Source organism: Schistocerca cancellata, chromosome 9, assembly GCF_023864275.1.
Source record: "Schistocerca cancellata isolate TAMUIC-IGC-003103 chromosome 9, iqSchCanc2.1, whole genome shotgun sequence".
In the NCBI taxonomy this organism is placed as follows: Eukaryota; Metazoa; Arthropoda; class Insecta; order Orthoptera; family Acrididae; genus Schistocerca; species Schistocerca cancellata.
This window is the reverse complement of record NC_064634.1, coordinates 142525686-142544828: the sequence shown is the minus strand read 5'-3', so window position 1 is coordinate 142544828 and position 19143 is coordinate 142525686. Positions and strand designations below refer to the sequence as shown.

Sequence of the window (19143 nt, the reverse complement as noted above, 5' to 3'; positions counted from 1 at the left end):
TCCCCACTCTTCGGTGCCAGAGCTCCTGGCGAACGCCTAACATACCACCCGCTCAGTAAGATCTCGGGGGTTGCCATTTATGTTTGGACGATTTGCACGATTGACACTGGTTGAGTCCCGTGATCGGCTGTTAGTAGTAGTGTCGATGCGTTTTTCGCGATTACTTCAGCAGTGCTTCTGCCATTAGCAGTACTATTTATCTACAATTTGCACCTCATATTCGGATTGACTCGCCAACATTTGTAACTTACAGCTTCACTGAGTTGCTTGAGTCAACTGTCATCTAATGATCAATAATTTTTCTGGCTAGCCATTAAATTGGTGTAGCTTAATATTACAAACTATGGTAGGTGCATTTATTTATAAATTCCAGGTTGTCTTATTACAGTAATTTTTATTAAGGAGCAAATACTTACAAATCGTCCCCTTTGTTAGAAATGTGCTAGAAACATGTAGTGTCTAAATAACTAACAAGTTCCAGAATTGAATCAGTAACATGGGGAACTGTTACACAATGCCGAATATTTTTATCACATATACTGCACAACATAACTAGATTTATTAATGGAACTCACAACAATTACAGCCTTAGTATTTTTGTACAGAACAATTTTATTTCTTAATACCTACATTTTTCTCTTTCTACCACATATAATGTTAAAATGTTGGCTTGTTAAGTCTAACATCTTTTATCTTCCACTTGCATGTATAGAACACATACTTAGTTTATTTAAATTTTAATTTGTTTGTATTATGGTTACATTTACCAAAAAATGACATGTTTTACTGGAATTTCTTTTTGTTATATTTTTTTCACTGCAGTTACTTTAAAATTTAGTTTAGCTTGTCATACAAACTGTAAAACATGCTGCACACATAGTTAAGGAATTTCCTGATGTTTCAGTTAGACTAGAGATCAGCTAAACTTTTTTCTTAGATATGTCACTTTCTTTTGATTGCAGGTTTGTAAGGTGTTTGCATATGTGGTGCGATTGTATCTGAGAGGTCTCACATGGGGCCATCATACAAACAGCTTTCTGACCCTCCACAAGGGCCAGTGCTGTATTGGCACCTTGACTTTCACCTTACTGGAGTGTGCTGAGCTGAAAGTGGTCTGGGCACAGTTATGTGGTTGCTGTGGTCCTGTTATCTCAGTTCCCCCACCCCTCCTCCTTCACTCCCAGTTGTGGAGTTGCTGGCTGGTCCTCAGTTGATGCTGAGTTCTCAGCCTGTCATGATGTACCTGTGGGCAGCTGCCAGCATTCTCCTCTTGGTTGATCACTGCTGTAAGTGAACAGTCCTTCATCTTACTTTTTTATTGCTGTTTATCATGTACATCTCTCAGTGGCATACATGGAGAAAAATATGTGTAGGTATGGCTATATTAGTTTTATACAAAATAGAGAATTATAGAAACTAGAAAAGAGAAAAGATAAGATAAAATAAATTTTGCTTATAGTGCAGCCAAACAATAATTGTTGTTCTTGTTTTAAGTGTATGCTGGATAGGGCATTACATATAAAACTGACACTACAGCAAGAAGCATCTGGAACTGGAAATAAAACGAAAAGGTAATTATGTGTATTAACATGTACCAATGTTCATAACATAAATCAGTGCACTTATAGTTCATTACCATGGAACTGCTTCGGTACTGTGAAATAAAAATGGTTGAAATTTAATTTCAAATAGAACTAACTCATCCTGTAAGACTACTTTAAAGTCATTGACATACTTAGTTACTTATGAAGAAACAAATAAGAAAGATATGTGAGCATTATGAAAAAGTATCATGTAGAATGTGAATAACATAAGTGTTTTTTTTTTACTTCCACTGATAATATTGAGTCTCTAAATGATACTGACACATTTATAAAAATATGGCAATGTTTGTTAGTGGCATTAGTGTCAATAAATGATAATAAGAAAACAACATGTACCTTCTTTTTAGACCATTACTCTCATTCATAAAATTCGGGATTTTGATACAATTTATTACTGCACTCTAAAAAAAATAAAGCTTTAGCTGGTTGTTTTAAGTCCACTGTTGAATATGAACCTTACAATAATAATTAATACAGGAACCAAATTAAAAAATTACTGTGTAATCTTTCTTAATTTGCTTGCAACAGTTGAGAAACTTAATAATAAAGGAGATTAAGGGTTAAGGTGTTACTGAAATGTCCCTTAGCAACACACTGAGGATAATACCTTATGAAATATTTAAGAGTATGTAGCAAGTGGCTAATTGTAAATACCAGACAATAACCACTACAGACTCTGCCATTTATAAAGTTTTAGATGTTAAATGGTGGTTGAATGATTTAAAAATTATTTAGCTACAACAGTTCTGGGTTGTGAGTGTGGGCCAGTTCAAAATTCTGACCAACTCTTGAGGACACCAAGTTTAGGTTGTGTATTTTCTACAATTGTTTCTATCATAAATCTGACACCATCCTGTAATATTTATTTATTTATCACTGCTTGCTGAGAGAAGTTAGAAGGATAAACATGTTATATTAATTGAGATATATGATTATATTGCAGTGTGAATAACTTTAATAACTGTTCATCTACGCTACTAAACCATCTGATTGTATGCTGTTTTTTACATATAATGTTTTTTAAAACAAAGTAATGATATGAATATAATAGAGGGAAACATTCCACGTGGGAAAAATATATCTAAAAACAAAAATGATGTGACTTACCAAACGAAAGTGCTGGCAGGTCGATAGACACACAAACAAACACACAAAATTCTGGCTTTTGCAACAAACGGTTGCTTCATCAGGAAAGAGGGAAGGAGAGGGAGAGACGAAAGGATGTGGGTTTTAAGGGAGAGGGTAAGGAGTCATTCCAAGCCCGGGAGCGGAAAGACTTACCTTAGGGGGAAAAAAAAGGACAGGTATACACTTGCACACATACACATATCCATCCGCACATACACAAAGACAAGCAGACATTTTTGTGTGCTTGTGTCTGTGTATGTGCAGATGGATATGTGTGTGTGTGCGCGAGTGTATACCTGTCCTTTTTTCCCCCTAAGGTAAGTCTTTCCGCTCCCAGGATTGGAATGACTCCTTACCCTCTCCCTTAAAACCCACATCCTTTCGTCTTTCCCTCTCCTTGCCTCTTTCCTGATGAAGCAACCGTTTGTAGCGAAAGCCAGAATTTTGTGTGTATGTTTGTGTTTGTTTGTGTGTCTATCGACCTGCCAGCACTTTCGTTTAAAACAAAGTAAATGTGATATGACTTTCTTCATGTCCTGAAATTCAAAAGAATATGAAAACAGAAATAGAACAAGTGGAGAGAAAACTATCATTGTTTGACTAATCACTTTCACTTTGAATGCAGGAAATAATAGAGTAGCTCACCTTTTTCTCGGGTATAAGAATATCTTCTGATCCAATAATATATTCCCAGATGGTGCAAAATCAGATGATGTGGAACTGTATCAGTCTCAGTGTCCTTCTGATGATGAGTATGTGCATTATAGTTGTGTTGCCAGTGATAAATGCAGCACTCTCAGAGCACGTTCCAGCATACACTTCTGTGATCGAGGTGATGAGCGCCTGATCTGCTGTCCTCTGCCTGCACAAAAAGTGAATAGTAAGTGTTGTTTTATTTCTCTAAACCCCTGATTCTAAATTAATATAGATTAATTAAGATTTCAATTAGAATCATATTTAGAATATCTGTTAATATTTATGTTAAAACTCTGAAAGTCTTGTATTTCACTTTTCAGAATGTGGTCAGCCATTAGCAAACAAACCTCCGTCTAGTCGTCTTGTAGCTGCTGTTATAGGAGGCATTTCATTAAGGAGTGCTGTTTCATCTCCATGGATGGTATGTAGAATGTACCATACTGTAAATCTTGTCTGGATCCACACATCTGGTTGATGTTCATTGGTTCAATTGTCAGGTTGCAGTTGGGCAGCGAACTAGGAATGGCTCAATTGACTGGTATTGTGGAGGAGCCCTCATTCAGGAAGACAGGGTACTTACAGCAGCACACTGTACTCTTAGAAGGTATGTTGTGGTAAAGCCTTTTGATAACTACCTGAAAATCATTAAAGTAATAGCAGAAGTGTAAATGAATTGCAGATTTTACAATGCTATTCAGCTTGTTACAAAGAATTCTGAGCATATGTTCACATCCTTGCAACCATTTTATAGGAAAATAAAGTGTTATTGTTATCATTTCTTCATCTCCAGTGGTAACTTTGTTGGTGAAAATTAAATGCCAACTGAGTCAAACATTTCTGCTAATCTCATGTATGACATAGCAGACAGCATCTGTGGCTACTTTTGCTGGCGTATCAGGTTTAATTCTTGGAGACAAAATATCTTTCCTAAAGTGGATTGGTCTGAAACAAGTTATTATGAGACTTGCTAAGGAATGTAAATGATCATTATTGCTACTATACAAATTGCGGAAGCAGAGTAAAACTGTGAATCACAACCAGTTACTGACTGTTTCTCTAATAACCTCATTACTGACAGGACAATTAACACAAATGACTCCTTTTTTGTAAATTATGTACATTCTTTTATAGTGCTCTTGAATTTTTACAGATCTGGAAGTAGATACTGTTGCCTATGTTGTGCAAGTGGAGAATCAAGTGGGGCAATAACATTCCCAATATATTCCTTCTTTAGGAGTTCAAAAGAGGGACAATAGTATTAAAAAGACAGATGAGATAGTACAACAGCTAAATGGATTCCAGGGAAAAGCTGAATAACAAAACAGCAACATGTTTTCAAAGAAAGCCATTGTGATTTGAGGATTTTCCACAAACAGAAAAACTATATATTTTAACTAAATTTGTTTTCATGTAATGATGCTCAAGTCAGTGACGTTAATAACTGGCTTCCATGAATTATGGAGAGTGAACATTAGGGGACAATCATATTATATGACAATATCCAAAGTGTTAATATTTGAGCACTGCTTATTTTGAGCAGAAACAATAATCAATGTAGGGAAGTTTGTTCATTGTTGTTTGTTTATTTATGGTTAACTTGTAACTGATGAAGTCAAGCTTATTCTTATTTGACTTAATACTGGCGAGGAAGACACTGCAGCCCTGTGGATGATGCCCGTTCAGAGAAAGTAATTTGCATGTCTTGGAGATAAGGCAGGCTACACTATATATTACTTCATAAGGCTATGTACTTCACTGCTGAGAACAGATCAGTTGTTGTGTAATTGCTGTTTATGAGAAATGATTGGGGAGATTAGGGACACACAAGTCGCTGAAATGGTCTCCAATTCAAAGACTTGCACCCGGTCATTGAGCCACATGTGATTATTATGAAGTATACTCTGAGGTGATAAAAGTCATGGGATACTTCCTAATATCATGTTGGACCTTCCACGCTTTAGTGCAGCAACTAGATGTACATGGGCTCAACCAGTCATTGGAAGTCTCCTGCAGAAGTATTGAGCCATGACCATGCTGCTTCCATAGTCACCCATAACTGCAAAATTGTTTCTGGTGCAGAATTTTATGCATGAATTGACCTCTTGATTATGTCTCATAAATTTTTGATGGGATTCATGTCAAGTTATCTGGGTTGCCAAATCATTTTCTCAAACTGTCCAGAATGTTCTTCAAACCAGTCACAAATAATTGTGGCTCAGCGACATGTTTGGGAACATGAAGTCCATGAATGGTGGCAAACAGTCTTCAAGTAGCCAAACATAATCATTTCCAGTCCACTATCAGTTCAGCTGGACCAAAGGACCTGGTCCATTTGATATAAACACAGCCTCCACCATTATGGAGCCACCACCAGGTTGCACAGTGGCTTGTTGACAACTTGGGTCCATGCTTCGTGGGGTCTGTGGCACACTCGAACCCTATCATCAGCTCTTACGAACTGAAATTGGGACTCATCTGACCAGGCCATGATCAAACTGATATGGCCACGAGCCCAGGAGATTCGCTGCAGGGGATGTTGTGCTGTTAGCAAAGGCAGTCACGTCGGTTGTCTTGCTACCATAACCCCTTACTGCCAAATTTCACTGCATTGTCCTAATGGAAACATTCATCATATGTCCCACATTGATTTCTGCAGTTATTTCATGGAATGTTACTTGTTTGTTAGCACACTGTTGCTTGTTTGTTAGCATTGACAATTATATGCAAACGCCACTGCTCTTGGTCATTAAGTGAAGACCACTGGCCACTGTGTTGTCTGTGGTGAGAGGTAATGCCTGAAATTTGGTATTCTTGGAACTCTCTTGACACTGTGGATATTGGAATATTGAATTCCCTGATGATTTCCAAATTGGAATGTCCCATGTGTCTAGCTCCAACTACCATTCTGCTTTCAAAGTCTGTCAAGTCTTGTTGTGTATCCATAGTTACTGCAAAAACCTGTCCACACGAATCACTTGAGTACAAATGACAGCTCTGCCAATGCACAGACCTTTTATACCTTGTGTAGGCGATCATTCCCACCAACACCAGCTTTTCCGAACTGTGCAGGTGGAAACTCTCCCTGTGTTCCCATAACCCTCCTGGTCTCAACTTTTGTTAGTCATTGTCCTTTACACACCTGTCCCCTTCCATGTTTCCATTCCAGCACTACACAGCCCTCAATTCCATCAGAGCACTGCAGTCTCTTTACTTCTCCCCTTTTCCAATGCCCCCCCCCCCCCCATGTAACCTCCTGAGTGCACCTAGCTGCCCTACCCTCTCCCCACCTCATCCCTGTATGCTCCCACAATCAGCTTTCAACTGTCCTCCATCCCTACACTACTATCCCTCCCCTTCTGCACCCCAGCCTCCTATTTACCCCTACCATCCAGTTTGCTTCTCTCATCATGCACTGCTGGTCACAATCTGGACTTGACAGCCAGAGACTTTGGTCATGTGTGTGCGAGATGTGTTTGCGTGAGTGGTGTGTGTATGTTGTTTAATTCTGATGAAGGCCTGTTTGGCCAAAAGCTTTGTTTGACAGACATTTGTTGTGCCTATCTGCAACTCAGCATCTCAACTATATCATGAATAGCAACTATCCTTTTCATGATATTGCCAAGAAGATTAATGAATATTTAAGAAGGGTGACAGACGCATGGCCCACCATAGCAACACCTGGGGTATATAAAAATCTGTGGAGTTGCGGATAAGTGTATACTGAAACCACAAAAAGAAGTGTCAACTCCCACACAGCTGAACACAAAAGGAACTGTTGTCTGGCATATACCAAAAAATTGGCCTTAACAGAACAGGTTTTTCAAGAGGGGAACCACGAAATAAAATTCAGTGAGACAGGCATTTTAGCAAGGACATTGGATCATCATGCACAAATGTATAGAGACGTAATAGAGGTTCACAAACACCAAAACAATTTTAATAGAAAGGAAGAAGGTTTGAAGTTAGATAAAATATGGATGTCAACTTTGTACCAACAGGATAACAATTGATTATTTTTAATTGAGAATGACGGTGCCATACATTTGTCATCACATGACATATGGTGATGCCCTCTATAGACTCTGTAAATGCGAGAACCCCTCAAGCTTTAGTAGAATAGCCATTTTACATCAGAAGAAGGCTCCTGCAGTTGTAGACAAAATGTCAGGAAGCAGTTTCATACATCAACCAGAGCCTCCCTGCCCAGACATTTTAGCTGAAGAACTTCATACTGAGTTATATTTCACAAGAAACATACTTTTACGCTGTAATTCTTACTGTAAAGTTATTTTTTTCAATGCGATTGTGTTAGAGCTACTGTATAAATACCGTAAGTATACATTTTTATTTTATAAACTAAACAGTGTGATTGACAAAGCTATTGTGACCAGTTTGAACTGAGTTAGGTCATCTTCAGATATAAACTATTACTACTACTCTTATCAGTTGGTTCAGTTATTCTGTTTTTTATTGTAGCTATAAATGCTTTTATTGGCACACATGCAACAGCATGTGCTAGCTAACATGTTCCAAAACACAGCACATAAAAACAGGATTTTTCCAGGGATTATACCTTGGGTCCTGTTGGTAATAGGAAGCTAGAGTCACATGTTTGGGATAGCCCTTGGGTTAGGGACCATTTGCATAGCCAACAGAAGTACCGTCTTACTGTAACTACGAGATTCCTAGCGTTCAGGGTCAAAGTCTGAATATTACACACTTCCCCCAGCTTAGGAAAATGAAATAAATCAGTTGGTTCTTTTTGCATTGTACGTGTTCTATAGCATGCCTTAAGGGGCTTATGGAGGCACCATTTAGTTCATAGGTGGCCCCCTGAGAAGACCCAAGAAACATGGTTTTTGCATCCTAAAACTGAACCGTGGATTCCAAGACGGCTAAGCACAGCAAGTGGCTGAAATTTTTATGATATATTCCTAAGATTTCGAACAAGTTTGAAAATTTTCTTTATATCTTTATCTGTTTCTGATATACAGAGGTTTAAGGTTACTCTGTTTCTACACACAAAGTATGCACATAAAATCTGATACGAGGCAAAACATGGTGTATAAAGTGACGTAGCACAGAGAAATATACTGTAGAGTGTATACAGGGTGTTACAGAAAGGTACAGCCAAACTTTCAGGAAACATTCCTCACACACAAATAAAGAAAAGATGTTATGTGGACATGTGTCCGGAAACGCTTAATTTCCATGTTAGAGCTCATATTAGTTTCGTCAGCATGTACTGTACTTCCTCGATCACCACCATGATTTCATATGGGATACTCTACCTGTGCAGCTAGAACATGTGCCTTTACAAGTACGACACAACATGTGGTTCATGCATGATGGAGCTCCTGCACATTTCAGTCGAAGTGTTCGTACGCTTCTCAACAACAGATTCGGTGACCGAGGGATTGGTAGAGGCGGACCAATTCCATGGCCTCCACGCTCTCCTGACCTCAATCCTCTTGACTTTCATTTCTGGGGGCATTTGAAAGCTCTTGTCTACACAACCCCGGTACCAAATGTAGAGACTCTTCGTGCTCGTATTGTGGACGGCTGTGATACAATACGCCATTCTCCTGGGCTGCATCAGCATATCAGGGATTCCATGCGACAGAGGGTGGATGCATGTATCCTCGCTAACGGAGGACATTTTGAACATTTCCTGTAACAAAGTGTTTGAAGTCACGCTGGTACGTTCTGTTGCTGTGTGTTTCCATTCCATGATTAATGTGATTTGAAGAGAAGTAATAAAATGAGCTCTAACATGGAAAGTAAGCGTTTCCGGACACATGTCCACATAACATATTTTCTTTCTTTGTGTGTGAGGAATGTTTCCTGAAAGTTTGGCCGTACCTTTTTGTAACACCCTGTATATTTTCATCAGAAGGTTTCTGGGAATGCCATGTTGCACTGAAACACATTCAAATATTTGTACACATAAAATATGGTCTGACTTGTAAAATTATTTTCATGTTACTTTAATTTCACACAGGTAAACTGTTATAATTTTACTGACCCATAAAATTATTTTCACATGAGTAACATGCTGTGCTGTGGCTTGGAAAAGAAGGGAACCCACATAATAATGCTGTGTCAGAGCACAAAAAAGGCTAATATGCCCCTGTTTTAAAAGACTCGGACTGAAAAGTGGAGTACCAGCTGCCTCATTCTACTTTCTTCAACACCTTTAAAAATTATTCCAAAAATTTTAGTGCATGGACGTTTTCGCACTGACTTATGCTGAGAGAAGAGGAGACAGTGGCAGAGGGAAAGAGATGGTAGTAGACAATGGTTGTGGTACAGAAATGGTTCAAATGACTCTAAGCACTATGGGACTTAACATCTGAGGTCATCAGTCCCCTAGACTTAGAGCTACTTAAATCTTACTAACCTAAGGACATCAGACACATCCATGCCCGAGGCAGGATTCGAACCTGTGACCGTAGCAACAGCGCGGTTCTGGACTGAAGCGCCTAGAACTGCTCGGCCACAGCGGCCGGCCTGTGGTGCAGAAAGAATAAATGAGACAAAGCTAGCATGAGAGAAAGAGAGGGATACAATGTCAGTGGGGCGTAGCTGGCAGTGACAGAACAGTGCTAGGAAAAGAGTGAAGAAGACAGTGCCATTGGGAAAGGAGTAAAGAGAACGAGAAAGTGGAAGTGGGCGAGAGCCAGTGATAATGGGAGACAGAGTTTATGGCAATGACTACAAGGAAGAGAGAGATAGTGACATTGAGAAGAGACAATGTCAGTGGGAAGGAAAGAATGAGGTAGCAGTAGTAAGAGAGAGAGAGCAAGAGAGAGAGCAAGAGAGAGAGCAAGAGTGAGACAATGGTAGTGAGATGAGACAGTGATAGTTAGAGAGACACAAAGAATTAACAACAATGTGTTGAGCCAAATGAGTGAGTGAGAGTGGGCAAGTGGAAGTGGGTGGGTAGCAGCAACTTACAGCAATGGACAAGTGGGTGTGAGTGAATTACAGTTAGGGGAGCTTGTGGGAGTGAGTTGCAAGTTGCACGTTAAAAAGAGCGCAAATTGTTCGCATGCCAAAATTTTTAGTGGTGTTGAGGAAGGTACAATGAGGCAGATGGTATCTGACTTTTCAGTCAGAGTCTTTTAAAACATGAGCATATAGGTCTTTTTTGTGCTTCAATAGGAGCGTATTTTTGCTGGTTGATTTAATGCGTTGGGAAATAACTGTAGGAATTCCAATACCTAGAACAGATCTCTGTGAAATGTACAATAATTTATATTATGCGATGCTGCTACTGTTTTCTTCCTCTGATCATATAATTTGTTTCCTTGGATGGATACTATGTAAAATAAATGAAAAGCAACCTCTCACCTATAGCTGACTGATGTGTGGTGCATAGAAACATGCAACAGAAAACAGGTTTTACACTAGCTTTCAAGCTCTCGTTCTTTTTCTAGTAAGGATAGACAAATTTACACAGACAACCACACATGCACATGCTAGACATCACACCATTTAACTTTTCAGCAGTAGACAATAATATCATAAGGCAACAACAGTGAAACAATGCAAAATAAATTCATAGTGGTGTCTTCAAATCAACATAATTAGAGATTAATCTAATGAAGCACATGAAGAAGAACTAGTATCAGTTATATAGGGAATTACTTATGTTACTATTTGCTGACTGTCAGGAGGTGGAATAACAGATACACATATTACTCTCAAATCAGAGCACAACATTTAGTTTTCATTCCATTGACCAGTAATCAAAGATAATTCAGTTTATATTTGTCTTGCCTTAATCAGAACAACAGTTTTCAATTAAATGCTTGTTATATTTAAATGCAGCGAATCCATGTCAGATGTAGTTTGCCTACAGGAAACCAGACGTAGTGCGTGTAGGAGAATTGGATTTTGCACGCAGTGATGACAGGGCTGCACCTCAAGATGTAACCATATCAGCTGTGAAGGTACATCCATTTTATCAACCACCAGAGCATTATCATGACATTGCTGTGCTGCAGCTTGCTAATCCTGTGGAACCAAGCCAGTATATCAGTACCATTTGTCTTCCACAATTAGGAGACAATGATGACGAATTAAGTGGAAAGACTGCAATGCTTTATGGTTGGGGACTCCTTGGATTTGGTAAGAAACAAAGATAATACCTTTCTATATCTTATATTCTTGCAATGATCAGGTGATAACAACTGTGACTTTTTATATTATCTAATGTATGCAGATATATTTTGCGTTGAAGCTCTACAACATTTATTTATGTATCCACACACCAAGCATCAACTATGAGAAGGAAATTATTACTATTTCATCAAAGCACTTTCTTTGAAGAAAAGTAACCATCCCCAAGATATGATCTTGTCATTTATCTCTCAAAATTGAACCTTCAGGCGATATTGTGTAGCCATAAGTGTTATGACTGTGTTATTCAGTCTATGATTGTTTAATCTTGTAGCCAAAAATTCCCATATCCATGCTTTAAAGTAACTCTACAGCATGCTGTTGCATCTCTTCAGAATTAAAATTGTAACTGAATTTACTTTATCATAGGTGTCCCAAAAATGAAATCTTCTACTTCATCTTACACTTAACTCTCAAACAGAAACTGCATTTAACTTGTAATTCTATCACGTTTGTCAATAATTCTTCAATGCATTAGTCCTGTGCGCTTTGTAATTTTATTATGTTAGAAAAATTAATGTTGATATTAGAAATGCTAATATATATATCAAGTGATGTCTGTTCATTTTCCCTTCGTAATTTCTATTTATTTATTTGCAGCTTACCTGTCTTTTATTGTATGAGTATATTTAGTTCCTGCAAATGCACATTGTTGTTTGTCATATTGTTTATTTTTCTTTGTTTGGATATGTTCTTCCCTAAAAATGAATTTTGACTTTGCATGTCTTCATTCTTGCTATAAATTTTTTACTACATATTTTCTATCTTGCTATAGTAAGTTTAATTTTGTCATTATCTCCATGTACTTTTAGTTACTAACAGCTAGAACATCCTTGGTTTATAATAGTTATCATCAAAGAAGTTGAATAACAAATACAAGGCAAATAAAATTACAGTCAAACGAACTTATATCTAACTAATCACCAACCTCAGTTTCACATATGTAGCACAGAGTATCTAAGGCCAGACGTCTCATGCAGCGGTAATAAGTTATATACACAAACCTTCCTTGAATCAGTTTAGCTGTTAGTGAAAACTGTATCAAAATCCCAACAAAGAGTACCTGAGATTAGCCTTCACATACAGACAGAAAATGAACTGAGGGCCTTTAAGTAATGCATGCATAGAAGTTCAGAGCATAATAAGTACAATATGAGTAACACTTACACGTATGTCTTCATTTTGTCTTGTGTTGTAATCATGCATAGTGTAACTGTGGTAATTCTTTAAATTCTTGTTTCTTCTCATTTGCACCCCATTTCTGTAAATGTACATACAAGGAAGACACAAGATACTATTTCCTATGGCCTTCTTTCAATAGCCTGCAGGATTTTCTTTGGTTTACACCTTCTACTACTCTTATTATTCTCTTTCGCAGTCTCAAAGATTTTAGGCCGACAGTAGTATTCCCTCAAAACAATGCAAGTGTTAAGTGGACACATATCAAGTACACACATTTGAGTGTGTCACTTCTGATGCAGTTTTTTAAACTCTTTTCATGTAACACATGAGGAAATAGTGGAGTTCTGTTCTGGTATGCGTGTATATCCGTAGCAATAGTATTCTCTGTATATATTATAAATGCTCAACAGTAAAATAATCTGAGAGGCTGTCTGTGGCCTCTTGAATCTGTTTCACGAGTGTTGCTTTTAATCAATATAGCACTATCATCTGAATATTGAAGTGTCTTTTGTATAATAAGTCACTAACATACAGCAGGAACAGCATAAGACTGAGAACAGATTCTCATGTGACACTATTTTTCCCCTAAAAGGGCAGTGTTACATTTCACAACCAAACCATTTCTTTCTTGCCCAATTACCTTTATGTCAGATGTGATTCCACCCAGTTATTTGTTGTTTACCTGACACCTATTTTTTCTAGTTAAAATAGTTTTTCATGACTTATTGTATCAAATGTTTTTGCCAAATCTAGTAATAAAGCTGTAACATATGCTCTGTTATCCACTGGTTGCAGTATACCATGTATACATGAGAAAATTGCTGTTTCTTTGAGCGAGCTATTTGTAAACAATGTCGGGTCTCCAATAGTATGTTATTGGCTTCTAAAAAGTTTGATGAATTTTTATAGAAAGGTTTCTCTATTACCTTTGAATATTGTGTAATGAAGCTACAGGTCTGTAATGAGAGACATTTTCCTTATTCCCTTCTTACACAGTGGCTTAACTTGGCAAAGGGAATGTCACACGTTATGCCCTTGGAGACATATCATCTTTTAAACAACAGGATATCCTTACAGCACATAGTGATTTCATCTACCTATGTGTTGTGGACATCAGAAAAAATGTTAGTATGTATGTAAGCCAAATTTTGTTCTATTTAACATTTACCAAGGAAAAACTCTGAACAGCAGCTTCTATCAGGGATTAAAATTGTAAGTAATATGTCCAAGGAGATGAAAGAAATAACTAAGTTACATTTATTTAAAAAGGAAGCCAACGTATATCTCTTAAACAACTGCTCATTTAAAGATTACTTAGAGATCTCAAGAGTCACAGTTAATTAAAAAGAAGTGGCAACTAAAAAACCCCTATCACATTACAATTTTAGTAACAATTCATAGGAAAATCGTTACCCAATATTGGTAGTGAGTAATACTAATATCTCATCATTTTTCTGAGTTCAATGTGTCACTTTTCATGAGGAGTCAATGAGTTGGTTTTTCAGACAGGCAGAATGGACTAGATGGAGTTGTAACAGAGGCATGGTAGTATGGTCATGGTACAAAGTCATTTGCAAGTGTGTGCAGTGATAAGTGATGGGAGACTAAATGAACAGCTTATAACAAGTTTTAATGTTATTAAGCTAACCTGTTCCCAATATACAGTATACAGGGTGTTACAAAAAGGTACGGCCAAACTTTCAGGAAACATTCCTCACACACAAAGAAAGAAAATATGTTATGTGGGCATGTGTCCGGAAACGCTTACTTTCCATGTTAGAGCTCATTTTATTACTTCTCTTCAAATCACATTAATCATGGAATGGAAACACACAGCAACAGAACTTACCAGCATGACTTCAAACACTTTGTTACAGGAAATGTTCAAAATGTCCTCCGTTAGCGAGGATACATGCATCCATCCTCCGTTGCGTGGAATCCCTGATGCGTTGATGCAGCCCTGGAGAATGGCGTATTGTATCACAGCCGTCCACACGAGCACGAAGAGTCTCTACATTTGGTACCAGGGTTGCGTAGACAAGAGCTTTCAAATGCCCCATAAATGAAAGTCAAGAGGGTTGAGGTCAGGAGAGCGTGGAGGCCATGGAATTGGTCCGCCTCTACCAATCCAATGGTCACCGAATCTGTTGTTGAGAGGCGTACGAACACTTTAACTGAAATGTGCAGGAGCTCCATCGTGCATGAACCACATGTTGTGTCGTACTTGCAAAGGCACATGTTCTAGCAGCACAGGTAGAGTATCAAATCTTGATAATGTGCTCCATTGAGCGTAGGTGGAAGAACATGGGGCCCAATCAAGACATCACCAACAATGTCTGCCCAAACATTCACAGAAAATCTGTGTTGATGACGTGATTGCACAATTGCGTACCGATTCTTGTCAGCCCAAACATGTTGATTGTGAAAATTTACAATTTGATCACATTGGAATGAAGCCTCATCCGTAAAGAGAGCATTTGCACTGAAATGAGGATTGACACATTGTTGGATGAACCATTCGCAGAAGTGTACCCATAGAGACCAATCAGCTGCTGATAGTGCCTGCACACGGTACGGAAACAACTGGTTCTCCCATAGCACTCTCCACACAGTGACATGGTCAGCATTACCTTGTACAGCAGCAACTTCTCTGACGCTGACATTAGGGTTATCGTCAACTGCACGAAGAATTGCCTCGTCCATAGCAGTGTCCTCGTCATTCTAGGTCTTCCCCAGTCGCGAGTCATAGGCTGGAATGTTCCGTGCTCCCTAAGACGCCGACCAATTGATTTGAACGTCTTCCTGTCGGGACATTCTGGAAATCTGTCTCGATACAAACGTACTACGCCACGGCTATTGCCCTGTGCTAATCCATACATCAAATGAGCATACTGACAAAACTAAAATGATCTCTAACGTGGAAATTAAGCGTTTCCGGACACATGTCCATGTAACATCTTTTCTTTATTTGTGTGTGAGGAATATTTCCTGAAAGTTTGGCCGTGCCTTTTTGTAACACCCTGTATAAACATAAAATAATTCTACATTAAGTAACCTATGGTAAGATGGTACGTTTATTAAGACAATGATCTCAGATTTGGGAGAATGAAGGCTTTTCTGTTTCCTAAATCATTTCAGGCAAATGATGGGATGTTTCCTTCAACAAGACCACAGCTGATACATGGGAGAGCACTGAAATGCTGAAAGACCTGCACTGGCAGATGCTTGAAGATATATCCCTCAAAAGCCTACTCGTGAAGTATTTAGTGAGGAATCTAGGGATACCTACAGTTTCCTTACACATCACTCCGACACAGACTGTAAAGACAACATTAGACTAATTATAGAATGCACAGAGGCATTCGAGGAGTTATTCTTCCCACCCTCCTTATGCAAACTGAACAAATGGAAGCTGATGCTACAATGTGCCATACACTCTGGCATGTACTCCACTGTAGTTTATACTGTATAATTGTGGATGTGTATTTCTTATTTGTGAAGCTGCAATACTTTCTCACCCTCTTAATAATGGTTTTGTCATTCCAAGTCATTACAAGCTCCTTTTCAGCATCCCTAGTTGAATGTTGGGATTATTCCTTTGAAAAGTATGTGGCATATCTACTGCCTCATTCTAAACTCAATTCATGTTGCACTCTAAGTGACCTGATCATTGACAGGACGTTAAATTATGATGATATTTCTGTGGTGAATAGTTTGTGAAATAAGAGCAAGTGGTCATATGAACAGAAAAAAAGTAGAAAAGACTGATGAAATACTGTGTTCCAGATAATTTTCTGCCACATACTATGCTCTCAACAAAAGTTACCTTAATTTATTAAAATACGTAATTCATTTATTGACTTTTTCATTTGTTACCTCCATTTTGTTTACTCCCTTCTTTGGACATTTATTCCTTTCCCCTCTCTCTCTCTCTCTCTCTCTCTCTCTCTCTCTCTCTCTCTCTCTCCTCTACCTACTTTCTAATCTGATTTTTCTATTCTGACTTGTGGTTTTATATTGCACCATTCAGCTAATTTCTAGTTCTCAGAGCGTGAATCTTTACTCGTTTTCCTTGAGGCCTACAACTACAGTAAGCCTTTTTTAATCCAGTTTCCAAATTACTTTTAGCTGCTACATCTACTGTGCACTTATCATTTTAGTTGTCTTCACACCCATTTTGTTTCTTGCAGCATTTAATGACATGATCTACGAGTTCCTAAAGCTAGATGTGTGGGTCATGCATATGTTTCTGCCAGCACTCACAAGAAGGTGTTACTCCACTGAAAAGTGGAAGTTTCACTACACTGTCCCAATTGTTTTATTGTTTTTATTTCTTTATTCTGTAGCCCGCATTTCCACATAAAAAGATAATCAAATTTCCTGGAAGATTGAAACTGTGTGCCGGACCGAGATTCGAACTCGGGACCTTTGCCTTTCGTGGGTAAGTGCTCCACCAACTGAGTCACCCAAGCACAACTCACGCCCCATCCTCACAGCTTTACTTCCGCCAGTATCAAATCTCCTACCTTCCAAACTTTACAGAAGCTCTCGCAGGAGAGGTACTGGCTGAAGTAAAGCTGTGAGGACGAGGCATGAGTCATGCTTGGGTGGCTCAGTTGGTGGAGCACTTGCCCGTGAAAGGCAAAGGTTCCGAGTTCGAGTCTTAGTCTGGCACACAGTTTTAATCTGCCAGGAAGTTTCATATCAGTGCACACTCCGCTGAAGAGTGAAAATCTCATTCTAAAAAGATAACAATTGCAATGATTTCTTTTGTTCCAGGTGGAGAAAAACCAGATACACTTCAGGAAGCAAGTGTTATAATCTTTAACAATTCAGTGTGTAATGAACAATATTCGCGACCGTCAGTTCCAAAACAGAGATATCCTCAGGGAATTATTGACTCTCAGTTATGTGCTGGTCATGAAGAAGGTGGAAAAGATGCCTGTCAGGTTTGTGAGCACCTTTTGCAGTTGACTTATATTTACATATTTACTTGTAGCATTAGGTACTGTGAAATATGCATTGTATTGACAGACCCTTTGTGTGTCTTCAAACTTTGGTACTGAACATATCAGACTGTGTGACTACTGTTAGTTTCTGTTACTGATATGTATGCTTTCCAATTATTATTATTTTCCTCATTTACAGGGTGACTCTGGTGGTCCACTTGTCTTACGAAATGGTGGTGTTTACACAGTGGTTGGAATTGTCTCCTCTGGAGTTGGATGTGGATCCAAGTCATTTCCTGGAATTTATACTAGAGTCTCATCATATGTCACATGGATTCAAAAACAACTGTAAATATTCAGATAAAATAAAGCACAAAGTCTTTCTTTTATATATTTTTGTTGCACCCCCATGCTGTTACTATCCTAAAAGTGGATCAGTTACAGAACTGATATTCTTGTCTTTGACTCAGACTGATTCCTTCTATGGAACTATTATATGAGGGCTATTCAGAAAGTAGGGAATGTTTCCATCTGACGCCACTAGGCACATGCCGATTGCATATATTTTGGTATGTGTGTGCTCGGCAGCTCAGTCGGCATCCATCCGTAACAGCGGGAATGTCTCTGTGTGTCTGTTTTGTTTCTTTTTTTTATTTTTTATTTTTTTAATATATGAAGTTGAAATGTGCGCTGCAATTGTAAATCCCGCCAGTTGTGAGGTGTGGTCTATGATACGGTTTTTGTTGGCAAAAAACCTAAAACCCATAGAAATTTATCGTGAACTGTGCGAAGTGTATGGAAACAACGTAATGAGTGAATCTTCTGTTCAGAAAGGGTGCATTTGGTTTAAAAATGGCCGAACCAACGTTCATGATGAAGAGAAGAGTGGACAACCGAGCATTGTGACTAACGATCTTGTTGCTGAAGTCGATGAAACTATTTGTGAAAACTGTCGCTTCACAATAATGAAGCTTTCACTTTCTTTTCCACAAGTTTCATGGACTTTGTTGTTTGAAATTGTCACTCAAAAGGTAGGCTACCACAAATTTTGTGCATGATGGGTGCCCAAAATGCTTACAGAGCACCATAAAGAACAGCAAATGGGCACAATGTTGACATTTTTGGAGCCCTACCACAAACATGGTGATTCATTACTGGATTGAATCATAACTAGTGACAAGACTTGGGTGAAACACGTCAATTGCGAGACAAAATTACAGTCCATGGAGTGGGGGCACACGAGGTCCCCCCCAAAAACCAAGAAAATGTTTGCAAACCTTGTCAGCCAGGAAGTTGATGGCGACAGTGTTTTGGGATAGGCAAGGCGTGCTTCTTATTGTTTGTCGTCTCAAACATGGAGCAACCATAAATTCTGCCTGGTGCTATCAAACTTTGCACAG

The 19143-nt window shown here is 38.5% G+C and overlaps 1 protein-coding gene and 1 long non-coding RNA gene across 2 annotated transcripts; one reads left to right on the top strand and one right to left on the bottom strand.

Moving 5' to 3' along the window:
• Window positions 1–451: 451 nt before the first annotated feature.
• Window positions 452–18132, top strand: LOC126100457 (venom protease-like). Its single transcript, XM_049911066.1, has 7 exons — window positions 452–1286; window positions 3427–3612; window positions 3749–3849; window positions 3926–4032; window positions 11293–11561; window positions 17574–17743; window positions 17943–18132. Exons 1-7 carry the CDS (start codon window positions 1127–1129, stop codon window positions 18093–18095), a joined length of 1146 nt encoding a protein of 381 aa, XP_049767023.1. The 5' UTR covers window positions 452–1126; the 3' UTR covers window positions 18096–18132.
• On the bottom strand, window positions 1153–3912 carry LOC126100458 (uncharacterized). The gene is made up of 3 exons (XR_007522177.1): window positions 3776–3912; window positions 3378–3594; window positions 1153–1284 (listed from the first exon to the last, which is right to left on the bottom strand). It is a non-coding gene; the product is annotated as an uncharacterized LOC126100458 (long non-coding RNA).
• Window positions 18133–19143: the final 1011 nt, after the last annotated feature.

What these genes read in the sequence shown, in the direction of transcription:
- LOC126100457 (XM_049911066.1), top strand. Translation starts at nt 1,127, where the DNA reads ATGTGGTTGCTGTGGTCCTGTTATCTCAGTTCCCCCACCCCTCCTCCT. An exon ending in CCTCTTGGTTGATCACTGCT is followed by an intron (nt 1,287 to 3,426) that starts GTAAGTGAACAG and finishes ATATATTCCCAG; the next exon opens with ATGGTGCAAAATCAGATGAT. An exon ending in GCACACTGTACTCTTAGAAG is followed by an intron (nt 4,033 to 11,292) that starts GTATGTTGTGGT and finishes GTTTGCCTACAG; the next exon opens with GAAACCAGACGTAGTGCGTG.